Source organism: Barbus barbus (assembly GCF_936440315.1).
Source record: "Barbus barbus genome assembly, chromosome: 6".
Lineage (NCBI taxonomy): Eukaryota > Metazoa > Chordata > Actinopteri > Cypriniformes > Cyprinidae > Barbus > Barbus barbus.
Window position 1 is genome coordinate 12182630 of NC_136734.1, and position 14690 is coordinate 12197319.

A 14690-nucleotide genomic window follows, 5' to 3' on the forward strand; every position below is an offset into this window, starting at 1 on the left:
TCTTTACTTTTAATTTTGGCATGAGCGAACATTTCAACAAGGAAATATCGATAATTTATTATAAACATAATATAAAATGTATGACTTGTGGAAAATTGCTTTTTGATTATTGTAGGCATGACTAGTTGATAGCGGGAGTCCACAGCAGACTCGGCAATCGATGTCTTGAAAGATGCATAAGAATTAAACCTACATGCGGGATTTTTTTCTTTTCTTTTTTTGCGTGAAATATCAGCTGTAGTTAACAGTAAATCGTTTTTAGGCTTATTTATACAGTTTATAAAAAAGTAACGCTAAAACGCGTTTCTTTGTAAACGCGTGTATGTGAGATTAAGATTTGAATGGACCTTTTGCATTCTCAGGGCCTTCCAGCAAATTCAAAATGGCGGATTCTCGGAAAAATGGTTCGGAGCTAAGCAGGATATATCAAGTATAAATACAGAAAACAACAAATAATACAGTGGATGAATAAACAGTTAGCTGTACTAATACAAAGTGAGCAGCCATAAATACGGGATTTGCTAGTTTTTATTTGTTTTTTTTAATCGTTTTAACTTCGCAGCATCCTCTTTTTAAAGGTAAGAACGACATGCAGTTCAGTTCAGCTTTTTGTGCCATTTTATTGCAGGAAAAACAACTGATCAACTCCAGTTATATATAAATTATCGGTTTAATTAGTCTTAAGACACTTAAATATGTGCATATACAACTTTGTGACAGCGTAGTATATCATTATTTGAGTGTATTATACCTCGTGAAGTGTGTTTAAATATGTGCTTGAAAACCCGTCGACTCGAGTAAACATTTTCGGACATTAAGGCATGTTTGCAGGAGCAAAATTAAATCTGATGGACCATTACAAGAGTTGAATAGTGGAGGAAGTTTTCTGAATTCCTGTATGTCTATGTATATCTTTTTTCTTTATATGATGAAACTGGATTGTTTGTAATAATCACCATTTACTATCAACTGTGCATATTTGTTTTGGTGTCAGCCATATAACTTGTTTCGATTCCAGTTAAAGTATGGTGATTTTTGTGAATTGTAATGTAATCATATTGTAATGGAGCCTACAGTAATATTTTTGCCTGCCAGGTTGAACCAGCAGATCAGATTTGTACTTGCCCTACCAACATTTTCACTGGCTTTATATATACATGTGTGTGTGTGTGTATATATATATATATATATATATATATATATATATATATATATATATATATATATATATATAAATATAAATATAAAAAGAAATGATGTAGCCTATAAAAAGAACAAAGTAGTATTTGGATAAGAGCTTTTAAGTTGAGAGAAAGGAATGGAACCGAATAGAAAATATGCCGCTATAATGTTGTTACAACTGGGTCAAAGACGAGATGTCACCATTTTGGTGTCCGCATCAAATTAAGTTTACAAATGTAATTTTTTTTTTATACATAAAAGGACATGTTAAATGCAAGTGAAGAGTCTGCTTTCATATTTCAAATAACTTCAGCGTAATGGTCCAGAATTAGATTTTTACCATTACATCTTTAAATAAACATATAAAATACCAGGTTAAAAATACATTTGTTGTCTTGGCATTTTCATGTAAGTGCTATATGTTATATTAAATATAACACTACATTTCTACATAACACTACATGTTATATAACACAAGGCTGTGTTATATTAAAAGGACTAATTTTTTTTTTTTTTTTTTTTTTAAGTATTTAAATAAGAAGTGGACTTTTGTCCCAAAAATGCAGTTTGTCAGAGGTCATTCAGTGTAACAGGAACAAGAAGCCATTCTGAAATCATAAAAAAACTCGACAGTCTATGATATCATCAGATGGCATCCTGAAGACTGCGTGGTGCTGCAAGAAAAGTGGGATTATTGCTCTTAAATATTTGTTAATTACACCTTTTCATGTAGTGGTATCGTAGGTTACAAAAAACACATGTCATTAAGTGAAATGCCAAAAAACACTTATATTGTGAGATTTTTTGAAAAATTAGATGTTATAAAAAAAAAATTGTGATTAACTTTACTGGCCATGCTCACTGTTTAATGCTGGTGGCCAGTTGATTGCTTGCAATATAAGCTGAAGAAGTTGTTTCATCATTCAGGGTAATGTTTTTGTCATTCAGTGTAATGCAAATTCTCTGTTCTACTGAATGACAGTATCACTGTATAAATAACCATTTTAGCATCTTATTTATATTACAGATAATTGAGGAGTATTTAGCACTGACAAATATGTTGAACTTAAAAAATATTAATATTTGAATGCATTTTTGTATTGATTAATTTGTGTTATTTAATTATTTTAGACATCCATGAACAGAAGAAGTTGCTAGGCACTGTAAAAAGCCAAAAAGCTAATAAATTAAGTGCAGACCCAGTAGATTGGGTGGTACTCGTAAAGCCCATTCACACCAAGAACAATTATAACAGTAACTATGGTAGCCTGAACACCAATTAACGATAGCACTGTTTGCTCTAAACATGCGATGCGTGTTTATCATCTACCACTTTAAATGTTCAAGATCTTCAAAGTGGAATGGATTCTGATCGGCTGTCAATGCTTTTATCATTCATCAGCTGTAAAAAGTAAAAAAAAAAAAAAAGTAAAAAATCCAACAATATCTTACAATATAAAAATGATTCCAACAATATTGTTTCTCTGTGCAGTTATCTTTAGTTGTGCCGTGGATTCTGCTATTCTTTTATTTTATTCTTTTAACTATATCATTATAGTTATCGTACTTGGTGTGAACGTGCCTTTAGTAAGGAAGAGAGAAAGGTATTCCTTTTGCAGTTGTCAGAATAATAGCTTTCCGATTACCCCCTCACTACAGTATGTCACAAGTTAAAGAGAGGTCAAATACTAATCCTGATATGTCATTTATGTTGGCAAACAAAGTATTCATAAATATACCTGCAAGCAGCAATTTTTGGGGCAGAGCAAGTCAGAAACCAAGTGGCAAGCTAAGCAAGCATGGCAGGGGAGCATCAGAACAGTAGAATAAAATGCTTATTATATTTCAACATCTGCTTCTGCAGTCATATATGGTACAGACTAATACTAAAGACATTTCAGTTATAGGAACAATGGCAATATTATCTCCTTTTTTGGCAAATCGTCATTCAGAGTAACAGATATAGGCCTATTTATGTAAAAATGAAACAATATACTTATTCTGACCTCTACTTATTAAATTACAAAAAATAATATGTGATAATACTAAATTTGATTATATTTTAAATGATTTTCACTTCACTACAAAAACTTCTTGTTGACAGATAGGTAAAATCTGGTGGATTAAAGAGATTAGCAAACTATACAGATTTAAAAATGAAAGTTAATTGGAATTTGAGGGCTGCACTGTGATACTGTGAGTCTTTTAAAGTGTCATCAAATGATTCATGTTTAAAATATGCTTAAGATTTTTTGGCATATAAATATTGTTACACTGAAAGACATTTTAGTGGGTGTCTTCTGTAAATCATGGTAAAAAAATGCAGTTTTTGCAGTCAGCAGATTATTATTAACGTTCTCTAGTTTTCATGTTAGTAAAAATTATTAATAAGTTACTTGAAATGTGAATATATCTGACTGAAATGTAGTTGTATTCCTGCTGCAGAGTGAGACATGGCAGAGGAGCGCAGACAGAAGCTGTGTTCAGTGATCTTACCCACTGAATCCATGAAGGCGATGGCGGAGTCAGTGGGTGTGGGCTCACTGCAGGAAGACAGTTGTCTGGCTCTCAGTGAAGAGGTTAGCTACAGGATCAAAGAGATTGCGCAGGTATTTACAATTGCAATTAACAAATTATTTATATTTTTCTTATGAAAATTATAGTTTATACAGACAACATTAATGATTTTTAAATTTTTTATATATTACATGTTTATCATATTTTCCTTATTGGTCTAGTTTAGTTATCAGGATAATATATTATAATATAAAACAATATAATATGTAGTTTTTCCCATTAATTTCCTAGAGTGATAGTCAAATCTGTTGCACCACAGTTATACTATGAAAGCAAAATATTTGAACACTTCTCATAATAACTTCTAATATTTTGTTCAACATCTGTCACTTGAACTATAGTTGAAATTGCGATTATGGCTTAGAGCATTCATCAAATCACAAAAGGCTGCCATTTAATTAAATGGTAGTGTATAGTCTTATGCGCTGTGTTTCAGGGACAAATGCGGGACTGTGTAACCTCATAGTAGTATCTCAGTTCATAGTAAATGCAGCGATTTCCATCTCTGCATGTGCTGTCAGTTTGATGTGCATTTGCACTCTGCCTGTTTCACTTTATTTTCACATTCACATAATTTTTTGGACAGATGATTACAGCATTTCACTAAATTTATTTATTTTGGTTTAGCCAAAAGACTCACCATAGTCACCATAGTACCACAAAATTCTGTGGGAAGTGCTGTGATATACTTGTTTTAAACACCCTTATTTAATTGTTTAAAAAGTTGGCATCTAATGTGGACAATGATTGTTATTAGATCAAATCATATGATAGCTGGTGATTATAACCAGTTGATAATGTAATAACTGATTACATCAATGTTTATTCTTTTCCATTTGAGAGATTCCATATAAAAATTGAAGGTGTTGTTTATCTGTTGTTGTGATATCTCCCACAGGATGCACTGAAGTTCATGCACCATGGTAAAAGACGCAAACTTACAACTGGCGACATTGACCATGCTCTTAAACTAAAAAACGTGGAGGTGAGAAAACTGAAACAAATTGAGAACTGTTGGTTTCCTCTCTATCTGAACCACAACATTCAGAACCCTTCACAAATCCTTTTGCCTTTTGTATATATAGTATACACTCACCTAAAGGATTATTAGGAACACCTGTTCAATTTCTCATTAATGCAATTATCTAATCAACCAATCACATGGCAGTTGCTTCAATGCATTTAGGGGTGTGGTCCTGGTCAAGACAATCTCCTGAACTCCAAACTGAATGTCAGAATGGGAAAGAAAGGTGATTTAAGCAATTTTGAGCGTGGCATGGTTGTTGGTGCCAGACGGGCTGGTCTGAGTATTTCACAATCTGCTCAGTTACTGGGATTTTCACGCACAACCATTTCTAGGGTTTACAAAGAATGGTGTGAAAAGGGAAAAACATCCAGTATGCGGCAGTCCTGTGGGCGAAAATGCCTTGTTGATGCTAGAGGTCAGAGGAGAATGGGCAGACTGATTCAAGCTGATAGAAGAGCAACTTTGACTCAAATAACCACTCGTTACAACCGAGGTATGCAGCAAAGCATTTGTGAAGCCACAACACGCACAACCTTGAGGCGGACGGGCTACAACAGCAGAAGACCCCACCGGGTACCACTCATCTCCACTACAAATAGGAAAAAGAGGCTACAATTTGCACGAGCTCACCAAAATTGGAGGGTTGAAGACTGGAAAAATGTTGCCTGGTCTGATGAGTCTCGATTTCTGTTGAGACATTCAGATGGTATAGTCAGAATTTGGCGTAAACAGAATGAGAACATGGATCCATCATGCCTTGTTACCACTGTGCAGGCTGGTGGTGGTGTAATGGTGTGGGGGATGTTTTCTTGGCACACTTTAGGCCCCTTAGTGCCAATTGGGCATCGTTTAAATGCCACGGCCTACCTGAGCATTGTTTCTGACCATGTCCATCCCTTTATGACCACCATGTACCCATCCTCTGATGGCTACTTCCAGCAGGATAATGCACCATGTCACAAAGCTCGAATCATTTCAAATTGGTTTCTTGAACATGACAATGAGTTCACTGTACTAAAATGGCCCCCACAGTCACCAGATCTCAACCCAATAGAGCATCTTTGGGATGTGGTGGAACGGGAGCTTCGTGCCCTGGATGTGCATCCCACAAATCTCCATCAACTGCAAGATGCTATCCTATCAATATGGGCCAACATTTCTAAAGAATGCTTTCAGCACCTTGTTGAATCAGTGCCATGTAGAATTAAGACAGTTCTGAAGGCGAAAGGGGGTCAAACACAGTATTAGTATGGTGTTCCTAATAATCCTTTAGGTGAGTGTGTATATATATATATATATATATATATATATATATATATATATATATCATTAATTGTACTTGTCTCCTTTAGCCTCTGTATGGATTTCACTCTCAAGAGTTCATCCCGTTTCGCTTTGCAAGTGGAGGCGGCAGAGAATTGCACTTCTATGAAGAAAAGGAAGTGGATCTTAGTGATATCATCAACACGCCCCTCCCTAGAGTCCCTCTTGATGTTTCACTCAAAGGTAATTAATAATCATTTCTAATATTAAACCAGATTATTTGTTATTTATGGCGCTTTTCCACTGCGTGGTACGACTCGGCACGGCTCGGCTTGCTTGCTTTTCCACTGCGGTTAGTATCGCAAAGTGGGTGGGGTTATAGACTAGTCACATAGCCTCTACTGCTGTGACATCATTGTAAACGTGAGACGCAAATGTGCAAAAAAAAGACACAGGACCCATTCTTTTTTTTCTTTTTTTTTTAAGCAAGTCGTTTAAGTCATGCAAACAATACTACGGTGGCTGTTGCTGACTATTTAAATTTGGGTTTGGTGTCTCGTGTTGCAAATCCAATGAAGCTGGTAGTGACGATTCCCTCTGACCAATTAGTGCTCTGCAGTGTTAACACGTCACATTTTAGTATCACTATGGCTCTCTTGGAACCTCAACCAAGGTGGTACTATTTAAGCGAGCCGCACCACGTGCAGTGGAAAAGTGCCAGAAAGTGAACTGAGCTGTGCAGTCAAAAAGCACCATGCTTTGTACCAAAATCTTGTGAGATTGATGAGATCATTATAGATGCTGATCTTAACTAAACAGCCATTCCATAATTGTTCTTACTGTTTAGGAGACATTATTTTTGTTAAATACTGAGGTTAAATACTTAAATGTCCTTGCCAAAATTCATTGGAATTGAGCTCGGTTAATAATAAATATGTTTCAGTATACACTAGAAGTGTATTTACTAAATTTGTTGAAAAAAAAATAGTTAAATCTAATTCAAATGGACTGGAAATCCATCATTTGTTTGTGCTGTTTGTTTATTACAACTGTTTATAACGAGTGTGCCATCGTTAGCAACATGCCAACATAAGCAGGGTTCAATGCTAAAGAATTTTTTCAAATTATTACTTGCCCTGCGAATATTTTCACTGGCCCTGCCACAAAAAAAATAAAATAGTTGCTGTTATCATTGTTTTTGATCTATGTTATCTTGTATTCTAATAAATGAGCTTATATGACACCAATATTTAAGATAGCATTTACATTTTTCAATTCTCATTTCATTTAAATTTCGATACCACAGCAAAAACCACTAGCCTAACAAATATAAAGTTCAAACATTATTAAAGACAAGTGACAGGCAGTAAATAAGAACAAATGAACAAATTATAAGTACTAGCACAATTAAATATTGCACAAAAAGTTAGAAATGAAATTATGCTTTAGGTCTTTATGTTTGTAGGAGTTCAGGTACAGAAATTGTAAGATCACATATAAAATAGCATTTGTATATTCTTCACTCTGTGTTGCACCTTGATCTTTCAATGTTGTGAAAGATTAGAGGCAGCCACTGCATTTTAATTATAAATTGATCCAAAAAATAAAACTGCAATGTTTGATTTATATTAGACCAGGGGTGTCAAACTCAGTTCCTGGAGTGCCGCAGCCCTGCATAGTTTAGTTCCAACCCTGCTCCAACACACATACCATGTAGTTTTCAAAGAAGCCTTAATGACTTGATTAGCTGGATCAGGTGTGTTTAATTAGTGTTGCATCTAAACCAGGGGTGTCAAACTCTGTTCCTGGAGGGCCGCAGCCCTGCAGAGTTTAGTTCCAACCCTGCTCCAACACACATACCATGTAGTTTTCAAAGAAGCCTTAATGACTTGATTAGCTGGATCAGGTATTGTTAATTAGTGTTGCATCTAAACCAGGGGTGTCAAACTCTGTTCCTGGAGGGCCGCAGCCCTGCAGAGTTTAGTTCTAACCCTGCTCCAACACACATACCATGCAGTTTTCAAATAAGCCTTAATGACTTGATTAGCTGGATCAGGTGTGTTTAATTAGGGTTGCATCTAAACTCTGCAGTGCTCCGGCCCTCCAGGAAGTGAGTTTGACACCCCTGTATTAGACTGTATAATTTCAAAATCTGAAGCAAAAACAGAACGATCTAACTTCGAAATTATGTTACATAAAACGTCTGGATGAAACAAACTGCAGACGGGCTGAGAGAGATGTAATTTCACTCTCTGACAGCAGCTGACAGCAGGTGGTGGCATATGGAACAGTAATATAGTGTTTCCGTGGTTACCGCTGTAAACATGGCAGCACTGGGATTATATTAACACTGATTTAAATGCATTATAATAATAATAATTTAATTATGATTATATGGAGGCAAGATGAAAAGAAAATGCCATGTAAACTTTTCTAAAAAAGGAGCCAGTTTCCCTCAGAAACACCTTCTTATAAAATTCAATATTTAGGATTTTCTTCCAATATTTCAGGCATCGTGAACAGTGATCTTGTTCTGCCTGCTATAGTGTTTTTTTTCTTCTTTGCATGCGTCCGTCTTCAGCGTCTGGCCTCTGTTAACTGCCATTTATAGACTAAATGTAGGGCTGGGCGATATGGCCAAAAACATTATCACAGAGGTATAGAAACTATAATGCAGAGGTAAAATCACGATCATTTTTTTCATATCAGTCGATATTGATAATTATCACGATAAATGCAAAATCTTTATTTTTTTCAAGTTTAAAGCCAGATTTTTGCTCAAAAGTGAAAGTTGTAGAAACCAGACCATTAATTTTCCTTAAAAAATAAATATAAATATCTAAATAGAAAAAAATATTTCTTAGTTTCTGCATGTTCTAATAAGTGATAGTGTTTCAAATCAAGAAACAGGTTTGGGTTGCCTGATAATATTAATAATAATATAACTTTTTTTGTCTCTTAGAAATGCACATTTGATAGTAGCATAGCTTGAGTTAGGATGCAGAGGTAAAGTTTTGTTCATTATCAAAATCAGTAACATCTGTAAAAATTTTAGCAAGTGTGTTTTTTTTGGGGTTTTTTTAAGCATTGGTCTCCCATAGTAGCATACATTTAAATCATGATAAACACATATATAACTATATGGTTTTTAGGTAGCCTATTTGTATGAAAAACAATAGTCTAAAAACATTCAGTATAAATGCACACGTTATAGCTTAATCACAAATACATACTATAATTATATACCATTACTCCTGTAATAAAATTCAGTGTGAATATCCCACATTTCTGCCACAATACCATGGTGCAGTGAGTGTTACTACAGTAAATCCATGGTAAATGATGGCAATGTGTAGATTGAAAAGCCTTCTGAAAAGCAGTCTCGTTGCACACAATGTTTCTCTTTATGTTTGGCTTTAAACTTTAAACTACCACAGAATAGTTTGTGTTCTTCGATGAATTCAAGCGCTTCACACTGGATCTCACAGCGCTGCTTAATGCTCTCGTGACTGAGTAAACGCATCTGATTCTGCTCTGAGCTCGCATCACACGGAAGTTTGAACTTTGATCCGAGCGGATAAACGGTCCGTGTGTCGCGCTTCATATGAGTCGTGCTGTTTCATTCCAGTTTTGGTGCATTATTGTAGTTTGAAGCAAAAGATGAGACGGAAGCTTTCTGATTTGCTGGAACTTTACTGAACAAAGTTTATGAGAAACAAAAAAGCATTAACAAAAACATAGACGGCTCGCAGCTGGCCAACGATCCCAGCATACTCCGCTTCCTCGTCTCCTACGCTGCTGCTCATGGGAAATGTAGTTCGATTTAATATATTGTGAAGGTTAACAACAATCAAATCATTAAAGCTATCAAATTCTTATATTTATTGTTCAATGTTAATTAATTGCAACTAATAAATTGCAACATCCTCCCCCCCGATGAACCATAGTTCATCACTCTACTCTTTACTACTTATTAATTTCCAAAGGATACAGTAACTGTACTGGTCTTCTTAACACCGTTCCAAGGGAAGTGCGCACAGAACATGCACGTATTAATCCATCTCTCCCCAGGAAAACATCTTCAATCCTTCCTGTCCTCCACATCTGTCATGGCATCTTGTCCTCTCCTATGAGGACGACTTCTCCCACTTTCATTGCCTCTGCAGTGGTGTTTGCACATTGGTGAGCAGACCTTAAATTCATCAAGTAGTCCTTGCGCCAACGAGTCCAAATTTCATTCAACAGCCTCTGACTGTATTTCCATCTTTTTGTCAAGGTCTCTCGACTCTGAGCAGCTGGCTGAGTGTTAGATGCAATGGTTTTGGGTGGCAAAGATGTAAGTCGGTTGCCGACCAGAAAATGAGCAGGAGTCAATGGCTTTGGTTCATTCAGCTCATTGTGAACATAAGTGAGAGGTCTTGAATTTAGCACAGCCTCTACTTCAGTTAAGATGGTGGTTAACTCTTCGAAATTTAATGAGGCTTTCCCTAAGATTCTCTTAAGGCACGACTTTGTTGACCTCACAAGACGTTCCCAGAAACCGTCCCACCAGGCTGCTCGCTCAACTATGTACTTCCAGGTTATTCCCCTTTCAGCGAAGAAAATTTGGAGATCAGGCTCTTTGATTGACTTCCAAAGCTCCTTCAGATCCTGATCTGCTCGTTTGAAGGTCTTTGCATTATCTGAATATATGGCCTTGCAAAGTCCCCTCCTTGCAATGAACCTCTAGGAAGTTCTCTGTACTTTGATTTGAGACTAGTTCCAAATGTATGGCCCTAGTGACCGCACAAGTGAAGAGTGCTATGTAGGTTTTACTGGTACCATTACTGCTCTTCACCATAAGCGGCTCAGCAAAATCTACACCAGTGGTTTCAAATGGGGGAGATTCAATGACTCTGTCTCTCAGTAAGGGTGCGGTAGCCTGTTGTGCTGGTTTAGCCTTAAACCTCTTGCAGACGGCACACCTTCCGACTACCTGCTTGACGAGCTGTCTACCCTTCAAGATCCAGAATCTGTCTCTGACCTGCATGAGTGTATCTCGTGTACCTGAATGCAAACTCTTCTCATGACACTTTTGAATCAAAAGTTCACAATACCTGTGTTTAGCAGGTAGTATCCATGGGTGCTGCTCTCTAAAGTTGAGATCAGATAGCTGCAGCCTTCCTCCCACACTGATCAGACCCTTCTCATCAAGGAATGGTTTGAGTTCTTTGATCTTTGAGTCTTTATGTACACACTGTCCATCCTTAAGCAAATTCATCTCTCTTTCAAATGTCTCCTCTTGAGTCATTCTAACCCAATACACTTCAGCTGCCATTAACTCTTCTGCAGAAAGCTCTCCATGGTTCTTTACGCTTGAACGTGTATTGGTGACGAATCTCTGTACCCATGCTGTTATTCTGAGAACAGTACTGAGTTTACTGTATCTGCATAGATCAAGCAACGGCTCTCTTTTTTCTGTGCTGCTAAACTGCACTGCGACTTGGAATTTAGACCCGAGTTCTTCACTTACCTCTTCTTCTGGAAGCTCTACGTCTGCTGAGACTACTGGATTCACTGACTGGAGAAAATCAGGTCCATTCCACCACAACTGATTATCAGTCAAACTGTTGACAGCTTGTCCTCTTTTTGGCAGGTCTGCTGGATTATGTTTGCCATCGCAGTGTGACCATGATTCTGGTTTAGTGAGGCTTTGAATCTCCATCACTCGATTTGCCACAAAGGGCTTCCATTTCTGTGCCGAACTACGGATCCAGTTCAAGACTATCATTGAGTCTATCCACATATTGAGATGGTTTTCTCTAATCTTTAGAGCCTTTAACAGATTATGAGCTAGCCTGGCTCCTATCAAGGCTCCCATTAGCTCCAATCGAGGAAGTGTCATTTTCTTTAGTGGCGCAACTCTGGACTTTGAGGCTACCAGAGTGGAAATAATTTCTGCAGTCTCACTCTTGCCTTGTAGATATCCGACTGCACCGTAAGCTCTTTCACTTGCATCGCAAAACACATGGAGTCTCGTTCTCTCTTGCAGGTCTGTCAATATGTTGTACCATCTGGGTATGGCCACGAGGTGTAGCTGTGGCAACTCATCACACCACTGCTTCCATTTGTGGGCTAAATCTGGGGGTAGTTCTTCATCCCACTTGAGACCTCACTCCCACATTTCTTGGAACAGACATTTTACACGGATAGTATAGGGTGTTAGGAAACCTATTGGATCAAAAAGACGTGATGAGATTTGAAGTACACTCCTCTTAGTACTCTCCTTCCTTTCCAGAACATCCAGCACTTGCCTCAAGTCGAACACAAAATCATCATGGTCATGCCTCCATATTAGTCCCAACACTTTCAATGCAGTGTTGTGTGTCTGTGAATTTGCTGGGCTTTCAATTTGGTCTTTTATCCATCTCGTTCTTAGGTCAGAGGAATTGGTTGTCCATTTCCGTAGCTCCATTCCTGCGGCAGACAAGATGGCCTTTGCTTGTGCTGAGATAAAACAAGCTTCATCTACATCAGGCAAGCTCACAATGAGATCATCCACATACAGTGATTCCTGGAGTAGTGCTACAGTCGTTGGCTGTTCAGACCCATACTGTTTAAGATGAGTTCTAATTGTTGCTGCTAACAGGAAAGGGCTAGATGCAACTCCAAACACAACTGTTCATTCTCATGATTCCTTTCAGAGTTCTGTGATGAGGGATCATGGGTCCATATAAACCTCACAACGTCTCTATCCCTTTATTTCAATCCTATTTGCAGAAAAGCCTTTGCAATATCAGTTGTGAAAGCAACCTTGTGTAGGCGGAATTTAATAAGCACATGAAGTAAATCTGGGTTTAAGTTAGGCCCGATAAGTAAACAGTCATTGAGGGAGGGTGAACCCTCTTCGTGTGAAGACGCATCAAACACAATTCTCAGTTTGGTTGTTTCCTTATCGTCTCGCATTACTGGATGGTGTGGCATGTAATACTTCACTGTGCTAGCCTGCTCTGCAGTTGATGTGTCCTTCACCTCTTCACATATGTCTTGCTGCAGATATTCTTGAATCACATCATTGTATCTCTCATAGAGCACATTGTCGGTTCTAAATCTTTTCTTGAGAGCTTCAAATCTTTTCCTTGCAACACTACAGTTGTCTTTAAGTTCTGATGTGTCTCTGCCATGTTTCCACGGCAACTCCACTAGGTAGCGCCCGTCTTTAAAGCTCACTGTCCGTTCAAAGGTCTCTAGCGCTTCGGCTTCTTCTACTCTAGGTGTTTTGTCATGGACGATGCCGAGAGCCTCAATTTCCCAAAACGCATGTAACTGCTTTGAGATCTGATTATCTTCTGCTACACTAATGTGCATACATGTGGTTTCCATTTCGCTTGAGTTTGAAACAATACCTTGAATGGCCCAGCCAAAGGCGCTATCCAGAGCCACAAGGGAATCAGTTAATCTCTCGATCTTCCCAGACAAAACCTTCCAGTAGAAATCTGCTCCAATGAGCACTAAAAGTTCTGGGTCAGCACCCTCAAGCGGAAAATCTGCGAGCTGCAGTCCTCTCTCTCTCATCAGGTTTTGAATTTGATCATCAGGGACCTTCATGACAGCCGAGGACACTTGTGGGGTCTCAATAGCTTCAATTTCGATTTTCTGTTGTGTGTTTTTCCAAGATCATTTTCACAGTGTTACGCTTGGTCGTCACAGAATTGGGAGAGCCAAAGGTGTGGAGGTTCAATGTCTCTTGTCTCAGTACTGGCAGCTGCAAACTTCTCACCAGCCTTTCATAAACAAAACTTTGTTGACTACCTCCGTCTATCAAACACCGTACAATCTTTCTCCCTCATGGACCCTCAGTCCATGCTTTCGCTGTCGGCAATAACACTGTGTTTGGTTCTCTTGATTTGATATTTACTGTACTTGATACAGATGAAACCACAGTGTCTGTCGTGCTAGAAGTTTCTGGTTTTTCTTCATATTGTTCACACACAGACTGATGATGGCGACGACTACAGAGTGGACATGTAACCCCCTTAACTCTGCAGAATTTTGCTATGTGTCTTGTACCAAGACATACAAAACATCTGCCCAATTTTTTCAATTTCTCTTTGCGTGCGGATACTGAGTAATCGGGACAACACTCTGACTTATGGGTTGTGTTGTCACAAAATACACAGATTGTTGGAACTGTAGGACAAGATGTTATGCAGCGCAGCAGGTGATGAGTACTCAGTCTCTTCGGCCGTGACTCACTACCTGGTGCTATCTTGTTGGATGGTTTATGGACGGCATCCGTTTGTACGCTGTTGGGTCTTGTGAGTTGCTGTGCTCTTTCTCTGCTCTGAACTTCAAGTTTCAAAAAGGCCATGAACTCAGGTACACTCCATACATCATTCGTGTCAGCCTTTCGTGTATAACCGAGTGCAATGTCATGGGGATCAGCTGCATCAGAATTGGGCAAAGAAGGCTGCCATAAGAATCACAGTGAATGCCAGCAGACTCTAAACTGCGAATCTGTATCTCACATTCATCATACAGCTGTCTTAATGTTGTGATGTCATATTATTTTTTCACAGGAGTTAGGTTCAGCAATTTGGACATATGTGCATTCACTACAAGGTCCTTCCTTCCAAATCTGTCGTTAAGCAATGCAATTGCA

The 14690-nt window shown here is 38.0% G+C and overlaps 1 protein-coding gene across 4 annotated transcripts in view; it reads left to right on the top strand.

Annotated features, from left to right (window-relative positions):
* Window positions 1–373: 373 nt before the first annotated feature.
* Window positions 374–14690, top strand: part of taf6 (TAF6 RNA polymerase II, TATA box binding protein (TBP)-associated factor) — an 80986-nt gene continuing 66669 nt past the window's right edge. For 2 of the 4 annotated variants that reach the window (XM_079418322.1, XM_079418325.1), the window contains exons 1-4: window positions 374–578; window positions 3628–3791; window positions 4658–4744; window positions 6139–6292. In XM_079418322.1, the coding sequence (XP_079274448.1) occupies window positions 3636–3791; window positions 4658–4744; window positions 6139–6292 (397 nt within the window). In that variant the 5' untranslated portion in view covers window positions 374–578; window positions 3628–3635. Of the gene's footprint in view, window positions 579–3610; window positions 3792–4657; window positions 4745–6138; window positions 6293–14690 lie in introns of all 4 variants that reach the window. The other 2 variants (XM_079418323.1, XM_079418324.1) reach the window with 2 other exon arrangements.